Raw genomic sequence first — 25,574 nt, forward strand, 5'->3', positions numbered from 1 at the left:
AACATAAACCCTGTTTCTTCCTCAAGTGGGAATGGACTTGACTGAAGTGGAGTCTTTGCTCCCACTACATGGTGGTATAGAGTGTTCAGGCAGCTTTGTTTAAACAAGAATGGCTGACAATTTTATTTCCTTCATTACAATTATTTGTTTATATAGAATAAGGGAAATAAGCAAATTAACCATAGTACATATTAACAATTTAATCAGAATATGGGTTTAGAGGTAAATACTAAACAAATAAAATTCACTTTTGTATAAATTTAATTCAAAAATATTTAAGGTGTGTTTACAGGCCCCAGGAAGGTATAAAGTTGTCAAGACAAGGTCCTGCATCCTGGGAGATGACACCCTAATGGGAGAAACAGGCCATATTCAACTCGTTCTCATACAAGACAGGTTATGATAAAGTGTTCAAATGACAGTGGGAATTTTTTGTTGGAGTCACAGTTAGTTTTCATACTGTAAATATTTTCATTTCCCACAGGTTAGCAGGTCAAGGACTAAAAGTTGCATTTGTTTTTTAAAAAGAACATGGCTATGTTGATCAAGAAAAAGAAAGACAGCTGACTGGTGGCTGTACCATTTTCATACTGATCTAACACAGAAGTTAAAGATGAAATGACAATTAATGGAAAAGGAAATTTAAGCAAGTAAAAATGCCTTACCCCTCTCACATAGGGCAATATGCCCAGGACATCAACACACACACTCCGGTAGAGTGGTCTTTTGGATAGCAGAACCTCTTCAGAGACACACTGTGACCATGAGATCATGAGACTTTGTTCCCCCATGACCCTTGGGAAGTAGTCATGGTGCTTCATTTGCTGCCCATGGGAGTTTTAGGCGACTACTAGAGAAAGATTATGGCCAGGCCCCCACAGCCCACTTCCAATCATGGAATTGTAGAGAGTTGAAACAACTAAGCTTTGAATCATGGGATTTGTTTAGACTTAAAACCACTGAGACCCTGTGACCTCAGCATTTGTGGCTAAGAGGTTATTTGGAATGGGACAGAAACTAACCTACTAAACTACTAACCAGGTCTTTATCATACCATAGGCTCACAGAAAAGGGACTAATAGATCACACAGCCTGTCTACTTAAATGACTCCTAAATTACTCTTTATGATTCTCATGAGTGAAAAGGAGACAGTGAAAGTTTCCCCAGCCTTGACATAGGCAAGATGGGAAAGAAAAAGAGGCAAGAAAAGACTCAGGAAAGTAGATATGTAATGATTCACCAGTGGTTCCTTTCCAATGAGTCTCAAATGCAGAATAGAAGCAGCCCCCAGCAAAGGGTAACTGAAGCCTGGACAGTCACCAAGATGAACCATCCAAATCAGGCTTCGCCTTCGCAAGACTCTCAGCTTTCCCTGAACTTACATGTTAGCCAACCGAGCCCCTTCCTAAATAAATTAAACCATTCTTTGTTTTTGCTATGATCTCTTCCTTTACTATCTCACTATCCTTGTTTCTATACTCTGCTGTAGCTTGACTTGGCTCAGAGGCCTGGTGATTGGTTGTGCCTTTATGTGTGCCTACATAATACAAAGTACATAGAGGTTAAGCTATATAGTATATAATACATATCTATAAAGACATTCACTTGAAAGAATTAATGATAGAGCTAATAGCTATATTGATTATGTTCTAAAAACTGTTTATTAAACCACAAAACCTCTCAATTAAAAAAAAATTTTTAAATTATAGTCTCAACGTGGCTTTTTCTTTATATCCTTAGTTCACCTCTCAATAAATTTTAAAAAGTAGAAATACCAAAGACCATTTTTTTCTGATTAAGAAGCAATAATATCAGACATTAACAATAATAAAAAGGTGAAAACAAAAATCGACCAAACCTGAAATTTAAAAACATTATCTTTTGTACCACAGAGCAAATCATTGAAATTGTAATCATGTCAAGAAAATAACAATGATTAAAAGTCTATATATCCCCAATCTAAAATTTAACTTTTGTCAAATCACTGCTCAGAGAAAAATTGGAAATCAATATGGTGGTGTATTAAGCAGCTGACAATACAAATATAGTCATTAATGTGGAGGAATAATACAAAAAGATATAAAAATGGGGAATTTCATGTCAACCTGGTCCTAACTCAGGGCCACTTATAACAATAAAAATTTTCCCAGTTTTTTTTATTTTATTATTTTTTTAGACTTTCCCTCTGAGAATTACCAAGGGTTCTATGGAAGATTTAATTTCTAAATCTTTTTGGTGAATTAAGTAAGAAATAAGTATACTTATCCCTAGTCTATATATAAGACAGCAGATCACAGAACAATATATCAATTTGTTAAATATCAAAATGGATTTCTACCCACTTAACTATATAAACATCATAGCCTTTTGGTGTTGAAAGAACCTTGAAAATTCACCAATTCAAACTCTCAAAATATTGCATCCTTTGTACTACCATACAATAACAGGAAACTCGCTACCTTCAGAAAGAGCATATTCCTCCTTTGAACAGAGCAGGTCATTAGAAAGTTCATCTCAAATCTATCTTCTTCTAGCTTTCACTCATTTAAATTATTAAATTATTTCTACTCCTTGGAGTTACACATGACATTCTCCCCTTCCATTCATTCACCTCCTAAATCCTGGCTTCCAATTCTAAACATTCCCAGTTCGTTTTCACATCTTGGTCATTCCCCTCATATTGTTGCATATTAAGCATCGTGTCTACTAAAACCCCTTCTACAACTAAATTTTCCTTTTCAAAAACATAGCCTTTTATTTGTCCTTGTGAGCTCCAGTTTGTGCTTGTGGATTCAGTCTTGTCCTTGACCTTGCCCCACTTTGCATCCATTTTCCCTTCTCTACTGTCTGCCCATGGACTCCAAGCTCTAGCATCAGATGGAAGAACAGCAGCCTTACAGAAACTGCTTAACCTGCTCCTACAACTGTGTAAGGTCAGATCCCTATTAAAAAATATATAGTGATTCTGCTTCTCTGATTGAAACCTGACTGATGCAAGTAGTACAACCTCAACAGAGGGACTGGGGAAAGGAAAAAACCTGGCAGCCACTCCCCCCAGAAAAATGCAAGGCTGGTTGGAAGGTTTTCCTGAGAATCAGAATTCTGTCTGAACTTCCTGGACCACAGGACCTTTGCACAGCAGAAGCCACTGAGCTCCTATGGAAGTTTCTGCAAGCTTACATGCACAAATGAGTTGTCAGAAGCACTTGGCTTCCTGTATGTTGAGAAGAAGGAAGAAGGAAAGGAAGGAAGGAAGGAAGGAAGGAAGGAAGGAAGGAAGGAAGGAAGGAAGGAAGGAAGGAAGGAAGGAAGGAAGGAAGGAAGGAAGGAAGGAAGGAAGGAAGGAAGGAAGGGAGGCTGATAAAATGAAATGACCCAGTGAAGAATTTTGACCAGCCTCGGCATAACTGAATCAAAATGACAGACGATGAAATAATGTATTTTACTCTGTGTCAGCTGTCCTGCCAGTCCCAGTTATCAGCTGAACTGTCTGCCAAAATGATTATTTCACCTGCCACAGTGAAAATTTTGGTGCAGCCCACAAATGCTTCAGTAGCAAAGCCTTAAGAGGCCTGGAATGGATGGAAATGGAGGGACAAGGTGGGGGGAGAGAGACTCCAGTAGGAGGGAATAACTAGCTATCACTCCCACCAGCAGGACAATCCAAGATCTTGACTACTGCATGGAAGAGGGGACCATGATTGCCACCAAAGGGTACAAGTAGGTAGGAGGAGGTAGCCCTGACCCTTTATCAGATGTATCATTGGCAAATATGTTCTACCATACAGTGGGCTCCCTTTTCATTTAGTTGATGGTTTCTTACGCTGTACAGAAGCTTTTTAGTTTGATGTAGTCCCATTTTCTCCTGTTTCCCTTGCCTAGGAGATGTATTGACAAACATATTGCTACAAGAGATGTCTGAAACTTTGCTGCCTATGTTTTCTTCTAGGATTTTTATGGTTTCACTGCTTACATTTAAGTCTTTTATCCATTTTGTGTTTATTCTTATGTGTGGTGTAAGTTGGTGGTCTAGTTTCATTTTTTTGCATGTACCTGTCCAACTTTCCCAACACCGTTTATTGAAGAGACTGTCTTTACTCCATTGTATGCTCTTGCCTCTTTTGTCAAATATTAATTGAACATAATGGCTTGAGTCGATTTCTGAGATCTTTGTTCTGTTCCACCAATCTATATCCCTGTTCTTGTGCCAGTAGCAGGCTGTTCTGATTACAGTGGCTTTGTAGTATAACTTGTTATCTGGTATTGTGATTCCTTCAACTTTGTTCTTCTTTCTCAAGATTGCTGCAGCTATTCGGAGTCTTTTTTGGTTCCATATAAGTTTTTGAACTCCTTGTTCTAGATCTGTGAAATATGCCACTCGTATTTTAATAGGGATTGCATTGAATTTATAGATTGCTTTGAGTAGCATGGTCATTTCAATGATGTTAATTCTTCCAATCCATGAACACAGTATATTCATCCACTTGTTTATATCTTCCTCTATCTCTTTTTGCAAGGTCTTGTAGTTTTCCGAGTAAAAGTCTTTTATCTCTTTGGTTAACTTTATTCCTAAGTATCTTAATTTTTTTGTTTTTGCAATGGTAAATGGGATTGTTGTTTTAGTTTCTCTTTCTGAGAGTTCATTGTTGGTGCATAAAAATGCCATTGATTCCTGGCTGTTAATTTTGTTTCCTGCTACCTTGCCAAATTCATTTATTAAATCTACTAGTTTTTTGGTGGAATTTTTATGATTTTCTATGTACAATATCATGTCATCCAAGAATAATGACAGTTTTACTTCCTCCTTTCCAATTTGGATACCTTTTATGTTTTCTTCCTCTCTGATGGCTATGGCTAGGACTTCCAGTACTATGTTGAATAAGAGTGGTGAAAGTGGACATCCCTGTCTTGTTCCTGTTTTTAAGGGAATTGGTTTTAGTTTTTGACCATTGAGTATGATGTTGCCTGTAAGTTTGTCATATATGGCCTTTATTATGTTGAGGTATGATTCCTCTATTCCCACTTTGCTGAGACTTTTTATCAAATATGGCAGCTTGTTGGCATACAGGTGTTCATAGTATTTTCTTACAATCCTTTGTATTTCTGTGGGAGTTCCTTTGTAGTTAACAGATTGCTTTTCTCTTGATGCCTTTAAGATTCTCTCTTTGTCTTGAATTTTTGGCATTTTAATGATGTGTCTGAGCATGGATCTCTTTGGGTTCTTCTTACTTGAGACTTTCTGTGCCTCCTGAACTTGTGTGAATTTTTCCTTGACCAGGTTAGGGAAGTTTTATGAGACTATTTCTTCTAACAGGTTCTCTATCCCTTGTTTGTTCTATTCCCCTTCTGGAATTCCTATGATGTGAATATTGTTATGTTTCTTGTCCCATGGCTCCTTTAAAATGTCCTCTTGTTTTTTAATTGTTTTTTCTATTTGGATCCCTGATTGATTTTTTCTACTCTATCTTCTAATTCACTGATCTTATCCTCAGCTTCCACTAATCTGCTGTTTATTCCTTCCAATGTATTCTTTATTTCTGCTATGTCATTCTTAATTTCCTTCATAGTTTCTGTATCTTTTTTCATGCTCTTGAGCATCCTTATAATCAGTATTCTGGACTCTATATCTGATAGGTTGCTTATCTCCATTTCATTTAGCTCTTCTTCTGGAGAATTGTTTTGTTCTTTCATTTGGAGCTTGTTTTTCTGTCTTTCCATTTTGGCTACCTATTTGGGGGTTTTTCTGTGTATTAGGTAGATCTGCTAGGACTCCCAGTCTTTTTGGGTGGTCTGGTGCAGGCCAATGTCATACGCTGTTTGTGACTGGTCTTGAATACCCTGTGTGTAGCTGTTAGCAATCTGCAGCTTGTGGCTCCCTCTGCTGTGGCTAGGTTTGTTTGGAAAGGACCAAGATGTGCATCAAGGTCTGCTTTTCAAACTCCTGGGCTCAGAAGCAGATCAGGCAAAGACTCAAAGCATTCAGTGATCTACCTTTGCCTGAAGCTGATTAATCTGAGTCTTTTAATGAGCCTCAGGTGTAGACCCTAGCAAGGCATAAACTTGGGTGGGGCCAGAGATTTTCCAATGAGTGGGGCAGTTCCTTCTTCCTCAGGCAAAAGTTTCCTGGCTGTCAAAGGTCTGACTGAAAAAGATATCCTCTGCAATATGGGGAAATGACTCAGCACAAGAATCAGATGGCCACCCTCTGAGGTCTGTATCCAGAGCCAGCAACCCTGTATTCTCCTAACGCAGCTCTCGTCCACTCGATCCTCCCTCTGCCAGAGCCCCAAGTGAGTGGCTGCACACAGAATTTTGTGTGTTGGACTTTTAAGAGGGTGCCTGCATTTCCTGCCATCTCTCCCTGGAAGACAGAAACCATGCTGCTTTTCACAGCCAGATGTTATGTGGGCACCTTTCTCAGTTCTGGTGCCTTGTGCTGGGGAGCCCAACTTGGGGTTCACCCCAGAGTTCTCCCTGGGAACCCCCTTCAGCTGAGATATCCCTCCATAACTTCAGCTGCTGCCTATGGGATACTCTCTAGCTCTCTCGTGCCTTGACACTTCCTATGCCAGAAGTGGGGAAGATTTTTTTGTGCCAAGAACCATTTTGGTATTTATAACATCATTTGAGGGCCAAACCAAATTATCAACTTAAAAATTAGCCTGCTATAAGTGAAATAGAGATAAGCAATCTATCAGATATAGAGCTCAGAATAGTGATCATAAGGATACTCAAAAGCATGAGAAAAGATATGGCAACTTTAAAGGAAATTAAGAATGACGGTAGAAATAAAAAATACATTGGAAGGAAAAAACTGCAGATTAGGGATAGTTGAGTATTGGATCAGAGAACTGGCAAACAGGGTAGAAAAAATCACTCTACCAGAGAACCAAGATATATTTTTTTAAAAAGAAATCAAATGGCAATAGATATGTACCTATCACTAATAACCTTAAATATAAATGGATTAAATGCTTCAATAAAAAGGAAGCAGGTAGAGAAAAACAAGATGGCAACATAGGTAACAGCTGTACCTGCCACCTCCCACAACCACATCAAAATTACTACTAAAATACAAAACAACCCTTGCTCAGAACCTCCTGAAATCTAGCTAAACAGAAGCTCTACAACCAGAGAACTGAAGAAGTATCTAGACCGATAAGAGAGGCAGAGACTTGGGTGGATCAGGGCTGAATCCCAGAGAATCAGCTGCGGGCCACACCCAGTGCTTCAATTTAAACCCAGGAGGGATATCTCGGCAGTGGAGGTTTCCTGGAGGAGTGAGGGGTCCCAGCCCCTCATCGGGCCCCAGCCCTGGGCTACAGGGCAGGAAAGAGAAGTCCCCACAACTTCAGGCAGTAAAAACCAGTGGGGACTGTCCCTGAGGGTCACAGAAGGTGCAGGAGCCCCAGGCTTTCCTCTTAAAGACCCATGGACAGACTCACTGAGATGCACTCCCTCTGAGTTCCAGCGCTGGGAAGTAGCTTGAAAGGAACCTGGGACATTTGGGGAGGAACTAACTTGCTTGAAATTGGGGAGAGAGCTGGAGGGGCAGCTTTCTCCCAGACAGAGGAGCTGGCAGAGGCCATTGCTCCTTTGGTGAGCCCTTCCCCCACAGAGCAGGCAGGCAGGCACAATATTTAAATCTCCAGTATCTGACTCACACCTTTCACCCTGCCCTGGTGATTCCCAGAGACCCCGCCCCTCCCCACCTGCAAGCTCATCCAAGCCATTTCCAGTGGCTTTTCTATGCAAGTAGCCTCTCGAGCCTCATGCTTAAGACTTCCCTAAAATCTCTAAAACAAGCAGCAGCATGCTCCATAAGGCTTGATAAGTGGCCCCAGGCTTGGCACTAGCTGCACCCTGCACTGGTTCATTGCTTGGCCTCTCCTAGACACCTCCAAGTCCAGCACAAGTAGCAGCCAACTACAGTTTGCTGTGTAGCTCATGCTGGGTGGCCCTGGGCAAGGCACTGGCAGAAGCTGACTTTACACCTCCCGGGAGGCCCCAGAGACAGTGCACCTGGTGGTTAGACTCGACCACACTGGATTACAACCCTACCACATCCATGAGTGACACACTCAAGGGGTGCACTTGGTGAACACCAAAGTTCCACTGAAGTAAATCCTGCTCCATAAGGGTGTCTCCAGCACAGCAGCTCTTTGGCTGTAGTTGCAGCTAGTCCTCACAGTCAATTGGCCTGGAGGTAAATTCTTCCCAGTGATGCCAACAGCAACCAAAGCTCAACTACATCAGGACAATACACACAGCCCACACAGGGGAGCACCTAAAAGGCCCAGCTGAAGTCACCGGAGAGGCTGAGCCACTGGACCCTACAGGACACCTACTACACAAGGTCAATCTACCTATTCCAGGAGACATAGCAGCTCTACCTAATACATAGAAACAAACTCTAGGAAGCAGCCAAATTGTGGAGGCAAAGAAACATGTCACAAAGGAAAGAACAGAAGAAATCTCCAGAAAAGGAACTAAATGAAATAGAACCAAGCAAGCTAACAGATACAGAGTTCAGAATTTTGGTTATAAGGATGCTCAAGGATATTAGTAAGACTATTACAAAAACAAGTGAAACCATCAATGACCTAATAAAATACCTGTCAGAAATGAAGGCTACTAGAAATGAAATGAAGAATAATTTACAAGGAATCAACAGTAGAGTAGAGGACACTGAGAATCAAATCAGCAACTTGAAATATGAGAAAACAAAAAGCACCCAACCAGAAGAGCAAAAAGAAAAAAGAATTCAGAAATATGAAGATAGTGTAAGGAGCCTCTGGGACTACTTCAAGCAGCCCAACATTCTCATCATGGTGTACTAGAAGGAGAAGAAAGAGAGCAAGAAATTGAAAACCTATTTGAAAAAATAATTACAGAAAACTTCCCCTACCTGGGAAAGAAATAGACTTTCAAGTCCAGGAAGCACAGAGGGTCCCAAATAAGAGGAACCCAAAGAGGCCCACAGCAAGACATATTATAATTAAAGTGCCAAAGGTTAAAGACAAACAGAAAATCTTAAAAGCAGCAAGAGAAAAGCAATTAGTTACCTACAAGGGTAACTACCATACGACTGTCAGCTGATTTCTCAACAGAAACCTTGCAGGCCTGAAGGGAGTGACAAGAAATATTCAAAGTGATTAAAAGCAATAACCTACAACCAAGATTATTCCACCCAGCAAAGCTATCATTTAGAATTGAAGGTCAGATAAAGAGCTTCACAGATAAGAAAAAGCTAAAGGAGTTCATCACCACCAGACCAGTACCACTTGAAAAGATGAAGAGTCTTCTTTAAGAAGAAGCTAATGAACAGAAGAATCGAACAAACTAAGTGGATCCAGAGACACTGACGCATGCAACAGACAATCATATTTCAGAGGGAAGAGGGAAGAGGGAATGGAAGGTGGGAGGAGATTGACCAAAGAAATTGTATACATATGTGCATAACCCATGGACATGGACGATGACAGGGTGAACGCCTGGGGAGGGCGTGGGAGTGAAGTGGAGGGGGTCAATTAGGGGGAAAAATGGGACACCTGTAGTGCTTTCAACAATAGAGATAAGTTAAAGGAAAAAAAGGCATAGGACTGTTGAATGGATAAGAAAACAAGACTCAAATATATGCCGTCTACAAGAGACCCACCTCAGAACAAAAGACTCACACAGGCAAAAAAAAAACACTTTCTGGAGGTCTTTAAGGGAGAGATCGACAGCAATACAGTCATAGTAGGGAACTTTCACACCTCACTGACTTTACTGGATAGATCTTTCAGACAAAAAATCTAAATTACATACTAGATCAGATGGATTTAATTGACATTTACAGAAAATTTCAACATAAAGCTGCAGAATATATATTCTTCTCATGTGAACATGGGACATTCTCAAAAATAGACCACATCTTAGAACACAAATCTAGTCTCTACAAGTTCAAGAAAATTGAAATATAAAGCATTTTCTCTGACATTTACGCCTAAAATACTACGCAGCTGTAAAAAAAGGATCCCTTACCCTTTGAGACAGCATGGTGGGACCTGGAGAGTATTATGCTAAGCTAAATAAGCCAGTCAGAGAAAGATGAGTATCACATGATCTTACTCATATGTGGAATCTAATGAGCAAAATATACCGATGAACGAAACAGATCCAGAAACATAGAAGCATGGAACAAACTGATGAATATTGGAGAGAAGGCAAGGGTGGATGGGTGGGTGGGGAGTTATTAATCTAAGAACTTATATGCATCTATGCATAACCCATGGACACAGTCAAAGTGTGGTTAATGCCTTGGGGGAGGGATACAGGGTGGAGGGGATCAATGCAGGGGAAAGGGGGACATTTGTAATACTTTCAACAATAAAGATAAATTAAAACATTTTAAAAAATTAGCCTGCTATATTTCGTCAAACATTTAATTAACTCACCCCTAATGTGATGGCTGGAACTGCTTCTCTTTGGAGAGGCTTTGGCAGGGCCAGACCAAATGATTTCACACACTGTATATGGCCCTCAGGCCTGATGTTCCCCACTCCTCCTCTATGCAGTCTCCACTTTAAGTCCTTGGTTATAAGGGTGTTCTCCAGCTAGTCTTCAGTTGATTTTTCAGTATGGTTTTCTATATTTTAGTTGTAATTCCAGTTTGGTCCTGGGATAGTGTCAATGTAGTTTCCACTTAATCTGCCGCCATCTTGGAATTTCTCAATGGCTCTGCAGGGACCTGGTAGGAGTGTGGGCAGGGCATGGGTGGGCCTTGACACACCCCTGGGGAAGGCAACACCCTGAACTAGGCTGCACCGGGCTCGCATCTGCTGCCTCTGATTTTTTTACTTTTGCACTATACAATTCCATATTCTTTCAATGTCTCACAATGAACATGCACAGGATGGCCAACTTTAAAAACCTCTCTTCTCCCAGTGAGTGGGGAAAAAAATTTACTGGCTAACCATTCTATATAGACAGCATGTGAACCATCTGTGGCCTGATCCACTGATGGGGAAGACAGTGGTGGCCATTGGAAAGGGTAAGGAAGGGAATAGAGTGACTCGAGTTAGTATATGTGCTGTCTTTAGCATGTGTGCCATAATTTGCAAACATGAAAAAATTTTTATTGGCCTTATAGTTATGTTCTAAAGCCTTAGAACAAAAGAGCAGATTCTGTCTGAGAAATGAAAACTAATTCTCATTTCAACATGAAGCTCTTCATTGGTCAGTTGGATATATCCTTGGAAAGAAAAGGCAGAGTCCTGAATTAGACTGTGCCTTCAGCTAGCATTGTGACCTCAAACTGCTGACTTCTGATCTTGAAGGGAAAGGCACACTTCTTGTCTTAGATTTTCTAAGAGCAGTTAGTGTTCTTTCTTCTACACATTTATTTCCACTGGAGAAAGTATCTAAATATGTTCAGTGATGGTAAATCATTGTCTTTTGAATAATACTTGATTTGTGGAACCAGGCAAAAGTCATCCAGAGCTAAGAGGGATGGTTAATATGGGAAGTGAGCTTGAGGATGATATGGCTCTACAAGGGCCTGAGACATTGAGTACTTTAAACAGATTGGCACACACTGTCTTCCTAAGTCCTCCTGCCATTCCATCATCCCCTCTTACAGAGGCAGAAGCTGAGTCACAGTTGGGCCAAGATTCCAATCCTAGCCCACTGCCCTTCCCTCGGGCTTCAATGAAGCCACTTTTCTCTGTGTTGGTGAGCTGCTTGACTCTCCTGGGAGCAAGGAGCAAAGACTCAATGAACCCACTCTCTGGAAAAAGAGTTTATGGTAAGGTCATCTCCAGCCCAGAATGGGGCCTGGAAGTTTTCAGGACCTGAGGCAGCTCTGAGGACCAGCAACTATGCATCTAGTGTCTCTCATGGACCCCCAGGCACTCTGGTTCATGGCATCCCTGCCTCTTTCCATAGCTCCCTCCTGTCCCCATTTTCTCAGTCTAAATCCCAAAAGAGAGACAGAATAATTGGCTTAATCTTCACCAACACACTCCATTAGGCAGAGCCTTTCACACCAGGCACCTCCATCCCATCAAAGATGGCCTCATCCTCTTCTAGCTTCAACTAGAAGGGGACATAGGACATGGAGAGTAACACAGCTGATTAGAAGGTGTGTTTATAATGTGGTAGTGATGATGCTAGTGGTGATGCTGATGACAATGATAGTGATAATAATGTGTACCATTTACTAAGTGCAAAACACATGCTTCTCACCACACCAGACCTTTAGCATGCATGCTCTTTGGCTTTGTGTTCAATTCCCAAAAAGCTAGCAAGACAGGCCATGGTGCAGAATATGAACAACTGCTCCAGTCTTTCCACCATGTGAAAGTGGACTATTTGGCCTCATGACTTCTGGCACCTTTTCCTGGCCAAAATGACTAAAGGGACAATCCTAGTGCCTTCACCCATCCCTGACCCAACATAGGAAGTATAAAAATGGAGGTATCTGGAGTTCAGCTCTCTTTTTGTTCATGTCACCTTGAGATGCTGTGTGAGGTTAATGGCCAAACTGAGACAATATGTGGCCCTTGGGCAACCAATGCTGTTCCAGCTTCATCTTGGCCCTCTAGATTCCTCCTTCAACGTGAGCTCACCTGACTCTCTGGGAGAGGTTCAAACCTTCCAAAAAGCAAAGCAGGCTCTGTGATGGGATTGGAGGAGTCAGAAACCCATCTCTTCTCCAGGCATCTGTGGTCCCCTCCTGAGAGATTCATTTGGTTGTGTTTTGAAGGTTGTTTGGGTTTCAGGAGCACCCTTAGGACAGTTTGCATAGCCCCTTCTGAAAGGTAACACTTTGGGCTTTTAGCAACCAAAGCCTTCTGAGGAAAAATGCCAGCTAAGAAAAGATGGGGAAGGGCTTCTCTACCAGATATCCACACTCTGCCATCAAGAATGCACAATTGCTTGTATTTGTGTCCAAAATAAAGGAAGAAGTCTGCCCAGGACATCTTCCAAAGCTCCTAAATAGAAATGCTGAATCACATCTCACCCCCTCCTCTTCCACACTCCCCACCACCATTTCTCAGACTTGCTTAATAAAAAGAGTGCTGCAAGACACGTGTCAAAAATGCAGAGTCCTAGGCCTTCACTGGACCTACCCATTCAGAATTTCTAGGTGAAGTCTAGGGATCTATACCTTTATAGCACTCTAAAGGTTTTGATTGTCAGTCAAATTTGGGACACGCTATTCTGAAATCACCAATTTCTTTTTTTCCCTGCTTTTTCCCCATTAAATCATTTTTTAAATTTATCTTTATTGTTGAAAGTATTACAGATGTCCCCATTTCTCCCCCATTGCCCCCTCTTCCCTACTCCCATGCCCTCCCCAGGCCTTCACCGCACTATTGTCTGTGTCCATGGGTTATGCATATAAGTTCTAATGCCCTACTGAGACTTGGGCATAGAAGTACACTTGAGCACCAACAAGCAGCATGATCTTTTTAAAAAAGAATTACCTTTATTGTTGAAAGTATTACAGATGTCCCCCTTTTTTTCCCCCTTGACCCCTTCTACCCTACACCCACCCCCTTCCCCAAGCTTTCACTACTCTATTGTCTGTGTCCATGAGTTATGCATATATGCATATAAATTCTTGGTTAATCTCTCCCCACCCACCCACCCCCGCCTTCCCTCTGACATTCCTCTGTCTCTTCCATGCTTCTATGTCACTGGATCTATTTTTTTCATCAGTTTATTTTGTTCTTTAGATTCCACATATAAGTGAGATCATGTGATATTTGTCTTTCTCTGCCTGACTTATTTCACTTAGCATAACATACTCCAGGTCCATCCATGCTGTCCCAAAGGGTAAGAGATCCTTCTTCTTGCCTGACCTGGAGTGGCTCAGTGGTTGAGCATCAACCTGTGAACCAGGAGGTAACAGTTCAATTCCCTATCAGTGCACATGTCTGGATTGTGGGCTCAATCCCCAGCAGGGGCATGCAGGAGGCAGCCGATCAATAACTCTATCTCATCATTGATGTTTCTATCTCTCTCTCCCTCTCTTTTCCTCTCTCTGAAATCAATAAAAACATATTTTGAAAATGGGGGGGGTGGGGAAGGAGAGATCTTTCTTCTTTACAGCTACATAGTATTCCATGGTGTAAATGTCCCACAGCTTTTTTATCCCCTCATCTACTGATGGGTACTTGGGCTGTTTCCAGATCTTAGCCATTGTAAATAGAAGCAGCATGATCTTCAATAAGCCATTTCCCTTTCCTGGTCTTTACTTTAGTATTCTCATCTGGAAAATAAGACCATTTACTGGATCACCTGACAATGCAGTCTACTATTTGCATTTGCCAGTATGCGCTGTGAAAATTAATATCACTGTGTTTTCCACAAATTTCAAAAGCTCTCTTTAATGAATCACTTGAATTTTCCAGGAGAGTCACCAGGGCAAGAGCGAACTAAAGGCTCAAAGTCCCTGTGAGTGGGGAGATAATGTCTGTGAAAAGACTTGCTGTGGGGCCTGACACTTAGAACTTCCAGAAAGTGTGAGCCTCCTTTCCTCAACTGTGTCTTGCCTACCATGTTTTCAAATAGTAATCATTACAGAGGTTTCTGCATCAGCCCTCTACACACAGCTCCAATTACACCCCCCACCCCCACCCCAGAATTCACCAACACACAGGATCACCCAGGATAGGCAATGTGTGAACAATATTCTCCAATGACAGACGGTCAGCTCCAAAGCCCAGACCCTTTCCAGCACACTTTGTGGCCCCCTAGACAGGGCCATCACTCAGCCAACACCAACCAAGTTGTGGTCCCCGTGCTGCCATCTTCCACTTCTGATGGGACCTTCAGGCTGGGCAGATCTCACCCATGAGATAGAACTTGAGAAGAAGCCAGGGAAATTCTGGCAAGAATACTGACGATCTACCTAACTTTTAAGTTGTTGTCTGCTGGGAGGGAAATCCCCTTTTTGCTTGACCATTAGATGAACGTTTTAACTCTAGCTTCTAGAAAGGAACAATAAGCATAGCTTTTTTACTTTCTAAGTACCTCCATCAGAGTCACAAAATTATTTGTTTAGACAATTTAACTTTTATGCTTTCATTCTGGGAAGAACCCTTTAAATAAGGACACTGCTTATTGCTGGTGATGTGTTTTGAATAAACACACACAATAAAGTGTGGGTAAAAGCCAACTGAAGGTCAAACAACTCATTGAGGAAGTTAAGTCTTGTGTACTCAGATTTCACTAGAAGCTTCAAAAATGAAAGCAAGTCTAGATTTTCGTCTCAGTTGCTGTCGTTTCCACAATGAACAAGTGCTTTATCCTTAGCCAGTGTATAATCTGTGTGTGTATTATATAGAGAGATATTGTATATAACATATAATTATAACATAAATATAAAACATTATTAATCCATATGATTAATGTGTTAATTAATATAATTAATATAAAATTTATAAATAAAATAAGCATATTATATAATGTATCATTTTATATATATATAAAGCAGGTTTATTTTAAGAAGTTGGCTTATGTGATTTTAGGGGTGGGCAAGTCCAAAACCCAGCAGGCTTGAGACCTTTGGGCAAGAGCTGACACTATAGTTCACAGGTGGAATTTCTTACTCCTCAGGGAAACCTTAATTTTGCTCTTAAAGCCTTTCAACTAATTGGGACAGGCCCACCCACATTATCAAAGAGCATCTCCTTTACTTAAATTCAACTGAGCCTGGCTGGTGTGGCACTGCGGTTGAGCAGCAACGTATGATCCAGGCCATTGCTGTTTGATTCCCGGTCATGGCATATGCCCGGGTTGCCTGGTTGATCACCAGTAAGGGGTGTGCAGGAGGCAGTCAATCAATGACTCTCTCATCATTGATGTTTCTATCTCTCTCTTTCCCTTTCCCTTCCTCTCTCTGAATTCAATAAAGATATATTTTTAAAAACTAAAAATTAAAAAAATAATAATAAAGTCAACTGACTGGAAATGTTAACTACATCTACAAAATACCTTCACAGCAACATCTAGATTAGTGTTTGATTGAACTGGGTACTATAGCCTAACCAAATTGACACATAAAACTGACCATATAGCGTCATACCCACTAAATTGTATTGACTGTTTTACAGACTGTTAGGCTCTGAGTGTGACAATCACTCTCAGTACCATCCTGCACAGAAGGCCTCTATTAAGTACCCAGGTTGTGGTAGGTCAGCAAGCATCCACACTGGCCTCTGCCAGTCTATTCTGGTCCTCATCTGGGGGCAAGAGCATACACTGCCCAAGACCATGGTCCAGCTGTGGCCCTGTGGTAGTGTGACCAAACATCTCAGTTTCCCAAGTTTAGCACTGAAAACTCCGTGTCTCAGGAAACCTTCAGTCCCAAGCAAACGAAATGTTTGAACAACCTCCCCTGTTGACCTGCCCAAGCTTCTACAAATTCCACGCTCCAACCTCAAGGCTCCCAGAGGTCTTTCCATCCTCCTGGGTTCCCCCTGGGTAGGTCAAGGGCTCCAGGTTTCTGTCCTGCCTCATGCTAGGGTGCTCAGGGCTCACTCAGCCAGAGCTTCCTCTAAGCAGGCCAGCTGCAAACACTGTCTACAGAAAACTGTGGACATATGTTCTGCCCTGGGATTTTCAGGCTTGCTTTGTGATCTACAAAGCCAAGCTCTTAGAACTTGAAAATCCTGTTCTCACTCACAAAGTCTGACTTTTGCTGTCATTGCTATCATTGGCTATCGTCACTATTCTCTGTGCTGGGAGTTTAAACATTTTAATTTAATAAGAGCAGATAGCATTTATTGAGTGCTTACTACTCACCAGACACTGTTCCAGTATTTTATATCTATTAATTTATTTGATCCTCATGCTTCTTAAGGTGTTATTACTTGCACCCTCACTTAAAATGGAACCAGAAGTACAGAGAGACTAAGTAATTTGTCCAAGGTCGCATAACTAGCTGCTACATGTGAAGCTGGGGTTAAATTCTGGCACACTGGGCCCCAGGGCCTTGTTCTTAAATATGTTTCTTTGCATTTATTAGTAGGTTCATTGTGTTTGTTCAGCCTGAGGAGAAAGGTATAGGAGAGGGTTAGAAGGTCATGGGAAATAAGCCTAGGTCTGCATCTCCCAATTTTATCCCTAGAAGAACAAAGGGGCACAAATAAGATGTCAGTGTGTAGCATAACTGTGGTGGCACCCTAGTGAAATGGTGGAGGGAATTTTAAAGACCAATGGCAGAGGGCTGATTCAATTAATTCAACCTGAGATCAACTCTCCTTGGAAGTGCAGGGTGTGGCACCACGGTGGGTGGGGATGCAGACAGGAGCTCCAAGGCTCCAAGTGCCTGCTGGGGCTGCCCCATTTACTCAGTGCCCTCCTTCCCTGACCCCAGGAACACTCTGGCCCTTCTCCTCAGCTACCAGGCCTCCCTGCCACCCCCTCCAGTGTAGCCTGCTCAGCCCCCTCTTGCTCTACCACTGAAGGTGCTCTGCCCTAGCTCCCCACCCCAAGGGTCTTTTCCTCCCCTTCCTGCCCCACCTCCCCAGTAGCATTCAGCTGCTCCTCGCCTCCCTCTCCCTTCTTAGGGTCTGTCCCCTCCCAGGGCCCATTTGGCCCCTCAGCTCCAAGGTGTCTCCCACCAGCAGGACCTGCAATGCTCTGACCTGCCAGGGCCCCTGCGAGCGTTCAGCATCCTTCGGGGTCTCTCTCACCCACCTCCCTACAGGGCTTGCCCAGCCCCCTCTTGCGATGCCCATCACAGCGACTCCTGGACCGAGTGGTTCGGCGCTATGCTGAAGTGGCTGATGCCGGCAGCATCTTCATGGACCACTTCACGGACCGCGACAAGCTGCGCCTGCTCTACACGTTAGCTGTCAACACGCATCCCATTCTCCTACAGGTATGCAGTGACCCCTGAAAGCTGCTCCAGGAATGGGGTTCACCTCGGACTCAGAGGAGGGCAACCCTGAGCTGAGCTCTCTCCCCCTTTTACTGCATGCCTCAGGGCAACCAACCCATGTTAGTACCTTTGTGGCATTCAGTAAATATCCCCTTTGGCTTCCAGGAGAGCTGGGAGAGGAGGAGTGCTGAGATTGCTGTTAAGAGGTGTGGGAGCTGGGGTAGGTGGAGAAACAACATCCACCTTCACTTCCTGAGGTAGCACCGAAGGGTTCTATGAAGGAGGGAAGCTCTGACCAGTGCCTCAAATACCAGTAAGATTTGAGCAAGCCCAGGGGGTGGGGAAATAGCCAAAGAATGACCCCCAGAAGTGCCCTGCAGCTACAGCTGGAAAGGAGAAAAGAATTGAGGTAATCTAAATGTCTATTCATAGGTGAATGATGAAATAAATAAGGAGCACTAGAGCCTGAGGATACACTGGTCGACAAGACAGGGGGGTGGAAAGACACTCTGGGCCAGTGCAGTGGTTCCCAAAATGTGTCACCCAAGAACCTTCATGATGTTTGGCTTATCACAGAGCCTGGTGCCTGTACTGTTATTTTTTAAAATATTTTTCTCTAAATCATCCTTAAATTGACTCTTTTTTTTCCCCCATGGCCTCTTCCTAAGCAGTGATATCTCTGAAATCTCAAATAGCAGTCATTGCTTCAACTATATATCTCTTAAAATTAACATATTCCCCTTAATCTGAATACCATCTAAAATCCTGGCAAGTGCCTTAGCATTCTCATACCTCACTCTCACTTGAGAACACTGTGAAAATACAATCCACTGCATGGAAATAAGAGCTTCCTTTTCCAAATCTATTCATCTAAAACAAGAACAAAAAGGGAGGAAGGATGAGGTGGAGGTGTTGCCTTGCTCCAAGAGACTGAGGGGGGGGGGGGGGAGAGAGAGAGAGGGAGGGAGGGAGGGAGGGAGGGAGGGAGGGAGGGAGGGAGGGAGGGAGGGAGGGAGGGAGGGAGGGAGAACGCTTTCTCTGTGAACTTTTTCTCTAATGCTTCCTCCTCCTCTTGGCCTGGCAGATCTTCCCTGGAGCCGAAGGATGGCCATTGCCCAAGTACCTGGGCTCCTGTGGCCGATTCCTGGTCAGCACCAGCACCAGCCTGCTGCAGGAATTCTATGGTGCACCCCCAGATCAGGCTGCTGACCTGGCCTACCAGCTCCTCAGGATCCTGGAGTCTCTGAGAAACAACGATTTGAACTACTTCCTCTACTTCACCCATGTGGATGCCACCATGTTTGGCATTTTTAACAACGGGCATCTGTTCATCCGGGATGCCAGTGCCCTGGGTGTCATCGACAAGCAGGAAGGTACTCAGCATGGGCCTGGCTGACCAACTGTCAGAGAGGAAGTCAGAGTGACAGGAGCTTGGAGGGGTGCCCGGGAGTAGTGCCATTGGGCCTTTCCAGACTCTGTATGTCATAGTGAGAGCAGCCCAAGTTCATGCCAGATGTCCCTCTCCCGCTTTAGAATCCTTGCTTCAACTCCAACTCCAAAGGGGAACTGGCCTTGACCTTGTCCATGGGGGGCATTTTGCATCATGGCATGGCCTCAAGGGCAATGCTTTTGTCCAATTCAATCTGTGTGGCCCAGGGACCCCTGCCCTTCTTCATACACACACCACTTCTGGATCCATCTCCCTCTCAGAGCCTTTCTCATCAGATGCTTTCAGCCTTTATCTGAAACTTAATTATCTGGCTGATTAACTCGTGTATTTTGCAGTCCATTTTGGCACCTTTGCTTTTTATAAAGTTTCCAATTAAAAAGCATGGCACTACATGAGGTATCTAAGTGAATCATGTTTTTCACTATGTGCACAGACTCACCAGGGGTTTTGGAGCCCTTTGAGCATCCCAATCTCTAACGGTAACCAAATGTTATGAGCCCAATGACAGGACAGAGGATTTTTTTATATGAGAAGGCCTACAAAGATAGATCAATTAAATCACACTAAATCATTTCCTGGTTTGCTTTTATTAGAAGTGAGGTTGATTTCAGAATATTCAGGATATGTAAACCACTGAATGTCAGTCCCACAATAACCCATTGAATGCATATTCTGGATTACCTGTTCTTTCTCCTGACTTTGTATTTAAAAAGGACAAATAAAATGGGTCATAGTAATTTCCTGAGTTCCCTAATCCGGTAGTAAGAATGGGAGAATGGTAATATGGAGGTGAGTCCTACAGTTATAAGCCCAACTTCTAGTAGGGATAAGGGTGTTTTCCATGTCTGGCCTCAACCTATTGTAGCAGAGAGAGTTCTTCCCACATTGTTCTTATCAGGGGCCATTCTGTTCCTGAGCCCTAAATCTCCTGGTGACAGGATATGCTAGGAGACTAAACCACTTTTCCCAGCAATTCTAATTAGTGACATCTCCCCCAAAGAGAGCAAGTTGTAGGATGTGTAACATTTCATGTTTCTCTTCTAGGCAGCCAAGCAGCCTCCAGGGCAGGAGAGAATAAAGACATCTTTAGCTGCCTGGTTACTGGCTGCCAGGCCGAGCTGCCCTCCTGTGACACCATCCCTGAGAAGCAGAGCCTGGTGCTGGTGTGTCGGCAGGTGCTGCCTCAACTACTCCAGGGGAAGTTCCCCTCTCCAGTGCAGGAGCAGATAGATGTCCTCCTGGCCAAGTGTGGGGAGGGCACCAGCCCAGACCCCGAAGTCCTTGGGGTTGCCAGCCAGCTGAAAGATATCTTGAGATCCCTGAGAACCTGTGACCCCAGATTTGCTTACCGCTACCCAGACTGCAAGTATAACGATAAGTTCTGAGGGGTTGGAACCTGGCTGGCCCCCAGGGACAACATCCTTGGTTCTCCACTTCCCAGATGGGTTGTTGCAAGTTTGAAAGAAACAGCTGTTTCAGACATTACGAGAAATGCACATTTATTTCCCAAGGACTAATGAACATTCCAATGACCAGAGGGCAGTTGTGCAACACAGTGTCATTGCACTTGCTGGCTGGAACATCACAAAAGAGCCAGGAATGGGCAACAGATGATCCAGGTGTGGGCACCCATTCAACCTCTGAGCCTCTGTTTCCTCTGTTCTCCACCAGACTCTCGAGTTAATGAAAGAAGACAGAGATGTGAAGAGCCAGGGTAATATGCTTCCTACTGGCTATAAAGTGTGTTCAGAAGTATACACAGGCATGGTGAATGAGACAGAATAGTGGAGGTTAGGAGGATGGCAAGAAGAGTGAGATCTCTGGCCAGTAGCATGTTAGGCTAGACTCAGACAAAAGGACCCTCTTCCTGCTCCCTGTGCTCCTGAGCTAGTCCTCCAGTCACACTCCCCACACCACCTCAGGGTAAGAAAACTGCAGGCCAAGGGTGCACATGGATAAGACCATGCCCTGGGTACCTGGGGTCCCATACAGGTTCGAGTGAAGCACCACATGGTGTGGAAAGGAGCCAAAGGTAAGAAGGGAGGAATGGGCTGGAGGCTAATATGTTCAACCAGATCCTCTGAGAAACAAGTGTCAAGACAAGATAAAACAATGAAGGATCATATTAAGAAAGATGCCTGTGTATGAGGAAAGGAGTGAACCAGAGTCAGCTGAGAGAACCAGCAGGCCCAGCTACAAGTCTGAGTCCAAAGGTTCGGTGGAAGTATCCTAGGCTCTCTTTTACACAATGGGAAGATGCTTTGGCAAGGTTGTCACGGTGTCCTTGAGCCAAAGCTAGCCATCAGATGAGCCTCAAGTCTCCAAGAATGGGCGGCTATACCCCTGCTATAGGAAACAACCCACAGAGGATGTGGCCTTGGCCCAACCGCTAACATGGATTTTAAAGCTCTGCGCAGGGCATCTAGCCAGTTCCACTCCCTGGAGCAAGAGGTCTGTGAGTAGAACATTCTCATTGTAGCCACAGCTGGATCCGGGCCAGCTCTCTACACACTGAGGCCTCTAATGTAGGACTCTAAGAAGTCTGAGAATTTTCATTCAAACTTCACCTAAATTTTTTTTCAAGGTCAGCCAACAAAACATATTTTATCAAATGTTTGTTAGTTTGCTTTATACCTTTTAAGTATTATCTCCATGGTATGTGGGCCCCCATGTATATTCTTGCCCCGGCCTCTCATTAGTGGGGAGCTCTTTGGATCTTTGCCCAGTTTCCCTGTCAGCCCTCTACTCCTAGGGACCTCTCAGTTAGCCTCTCTTTTTTACTTCTGAATCACCGACTTTAGGTTAGAATGCCTGGCTTAACAGGCTTCACAGTGCTGACAGAGAAACTGAGCCTCAGGGAGGAAGAATGACTTGCTGGGATAGTTCCAGAACCCCTGTTACCATTCTATGCTCTTCTTGCATTCCCCTTCAGCCTCTGACTCTCACCCTGACCTACACAACTCTGGTCCCTTCACTCACATTTAAAGCTGGGCCAAGAAAAGTCCTATTTTATGGCACACTAAGTTGCCTGTGGAGTTTGCTTTTTTACTGCTTCAAGCCCTATCTCTGGGGGCAGCCATGACAGTGAGGATGACAGACCGAGCTTCTGGAAGGGCAGACTCAGGCTGCCTGAGAGCCTCAGACAGTTGCTTTTTGACCTGGTCTGGAGGATGAGGATTCACTACCTTTCCCAACACCTTGCTTTCAGCCCAGTGAAGCTTATCTTAGACTTCTGGCCTTCAGAACTGTGAGAGGATAAATGCCTATTGCCACCCACTTTGTAGTAATTTGTTATAGCAGCCTCAAAAAATGAACACACACCCTGAACTCCATCTTAGTATCTGCTTCCAGAGAACCCAACTTGCAGTGCCCCCCAACTCCAGGCTGTTGTGATGAATTTAAAAGCCAGACCCTACATGAGGGAGTATGTAGTGTCTGTACCCAGGGCTGAGGCTTGGATGGTTCCATTCTTCCACTGCATCATTTAAGACTCTGTCTGAGGTCCTACCTTTATCAGAAGCTTTTCCTGACAGTGCAAGCTCTTGCTAAGCCTTTCTGAATCCCATCTTTGTACTTCTGATCCAAGGGGTATTCCAGAGAAATCTGTGTCCCACCTTCCCAACAAGCTGGGAGATCCCTGAGGATGGCAGTGAGGGGTGGAGGGCTCTGAGTTCCTATAGCAACCTGCACAGGGTTGGCCACAGAACAGGTGCTGGGAAACTGTTCTTTCTAAGGACAATGTCTGTGTTTTTCAGACATTTTTGCTTGCTGTTTTTCATACACCATGTGCTATAAACTGAATGTTTGTGTCTCTCTGAAATTCTTGTATTGAAATCCTAACCCTTAAGGTGAAGGTATTAGGAGGTGAAGTCTTTGGGAGGTGATTATCCTGAGGGTAAGCCCTCAAGAATGGGATTCGTGATCTTATAATAAAAACCCTAGAAAGCTCCCTGGCCCCTTCTTCCCTGTGAAGACACATTGAGAAGGTACAGGCTATGAACCAGGAAGTGGATCTTCACAAGGCTCTGAATCTGCCAGTGCATTGATCTTGGACTTTCAACCTCCAAAACTGTGAGAAATAAATGTGTGTTTCTTATAAGCCACCCAACCTATGGTATTTTGTTATAGCAGCCCCAACAGACTAAGATACTATGCTGATCATATACAGGGTGGGGCAAACATAGCCTTACAATTGTGAGTACATGAAACACAGAGTTTATTTTTGTATTATTATTTATTAATTATTTTATTATCTTCTATACAAACAACTGTAAACCTACTTTTGCCCCACCCTGTACAGGGCACAGCCACTTCTGCAAGAACTACTCTTTCCTCTCAACAGTCAGGAGAGAGGTGAGTCAAAACTCAAGGGACTTCATCCAGAACAAAATTATCTTGGTATATTATTAGTCCTCTGAAATGACTGGACACATTAGAATATTTTTCCATTTGGAACCAAAAAAGACTCCGAATAGCTGCAACAATCTTGAGAAAGAAGAACAAAGTTGAAGGGATCACAATATCAGATATCAAGTTATACTACAAAGCCACTGTAATCAAAACAGCCTGGTACTGGCACAAGAACAGGGGTATAGATCAATGGAACAGAACAGAGAACACAGAAATCAACCCAAGCTATTACACACTCAATTAATATTTCACAGAGGAGGCAAGAGCATACAATGGAGTAAAGATAGTCTCTTCAATAAATGGTGTTGGGAAAGTTGGACAGGTAACATGCAAAAAAATTAAACTAGATCACCAAATTACAACATACACAAAAACTCAAAATGCATAAAAGACTTAAATATAAGACATGAAACTATTAAAACCCTAGAAAAAAATGTAGGCAGCAAAATATAGGACATTTCAGGAGCAGAATTTTCACTGATACATCACCTAGGGAAAGAAAAACAAAGGAAAAAATAAACAAATGGGACTACATCAAAATAAAAAAGCTTCTGCACAGTGAAAGAAACCAGCATCAAAATGAAAAGGGAATTCACTGTATGGGAGAACATATTTGCCAACAATACATCTGATAAGGGGCTAATTTCCAATATATATAAAGTACTCTTACAACTCAACAAAAGGAAGACAAACAATCCCAATTAAAAAATGAGCAGAAGACCTTAATGGACACTTCTCCAAAGAGGACATACAAATGGCCAAGAGACATATGAAAAAACGCTCAACGTCTCTAATCATCAGAGAGATAGATGCAAATTAAAACAATGAAGTCCTACTTCACACCTGCCAGAATGCCTATCCTTAATAAATCAACAAATGACAAGTGCTGCCGTGGGTATGGAGAAAAGGGAACCCTAATACACTGCTGGTGGAAATGCAGACTGGTGCAACCACTATGGAGGTTCCTCATATAAAAAATTAAATATTGAACTGCCATTTGACCCAGTGATCCCACTTCTAGGAATATATCCTAAGAAACCAGAAACGCCAATCAGAAAGAATTTATGCATCCCCATGTTCATAACAGTGCAATTTACAATGGCCAAGATCTGGAATCAGCCCAAGGGCCCATCAGTAGATGAATAGATTAAAAAGCTGTGGGACATTTACACCATGGAATACTCTGCAGCTGTAAAAAAGAAGGATCTCTTACCCTTTGAGACAGCATGGAGGGACCTGGAAAGCATTATGCTAAGCAAAATTATCCAGTCATAGAAAGATAAGTATCACATGATTTCACTATTATGTGGAATCTAATGAACAAAAACTGACCGACAAAAAAGATCCAGAGATATTGAAGCATGGAACAGGCTGTCGATTCTCAGAGGAAAGGTGTGTGTGTGGGGGGGGGGGGGAGGTCAGGAAGATATTAACCAAAGAACCTATATGCATATATGCATAGTCCATGGATGGACAGACAATAGTGAGGGGAAGGCATGGGGGGAGTGGAGGTGGGGTGGAGGGGGCTAATGGGGAAAAAGGGGGACATCTGTAATACTTTCAGCAATAAAGATAAATTTTTTCCTTTCTTCTGGCATTTTTTTATTGTTGAGACTATTACAGATGTCCCCCATTTCCCCCCCTTACCCCCTCCATCCATCTCCCACCTTTCCCCAGACCCCTGTCTGTCCATTGTCTGTGTCCGGGGGGTGTTCCTATATGCTTATGAGTTCTTTGGTTAATCTCTTTCTGCCCTCCTTCCCGCTTCCCCTCTGAGACGTAGGTCTATTTCATGCTTCCATGTCTGTGGTCCTATCTTGTTCGTCAATCTATGC

At 43.1% G+C, this 25,574-nt stretch overlaps 1 protein-coding gene across 1 annotated transcript in view; it reads left to right on the forward strand.

Annotated features, from left to right (window-relative positions):
• DIPK2B (divergent protein kinase domain 2B) overlaps positions 1 to 23,481 on the forward strand; it is a 37,036-nt gene extending 13,555 nt beyond the window's left edge. The window contains exons 3-5 of the mRNA XM_081125731.1: positions 17,706 to 17,879; positions 18,964 to 19,252; positions 20,374 to 23,481. Of these exons, the coding sequence (XP_080981857.1) occupies positions 17,706 to 17,879; positions 18,964 to 19,252; positions 20,374 to 20,714 (804 nt within the window). The 3' untranslated portion in view covers positions 20,715 to 23,481. The remainder of the gene's footprint in view (positions 1 to 17,705; positions 17,880 to 18,963; positions 19,253 to 20,373) is intronic.
• Positions 23,482 to 25,574: the final 2,093 nt, after the last annotated feature.

Source organism: Miniopterus schreibersii (assembly GCF_964146895.1).
Source record: "Miniopterus schreibersii genome assembly, chromosome: X".
Classification (NCBI taxonomy): domain Eukaryota; kingdom Metazoa; phylum Chordata; class Mammalia; order Chiroptera; family Miniopteridae; genus Miniopterus; species Miniopterus schreibersii.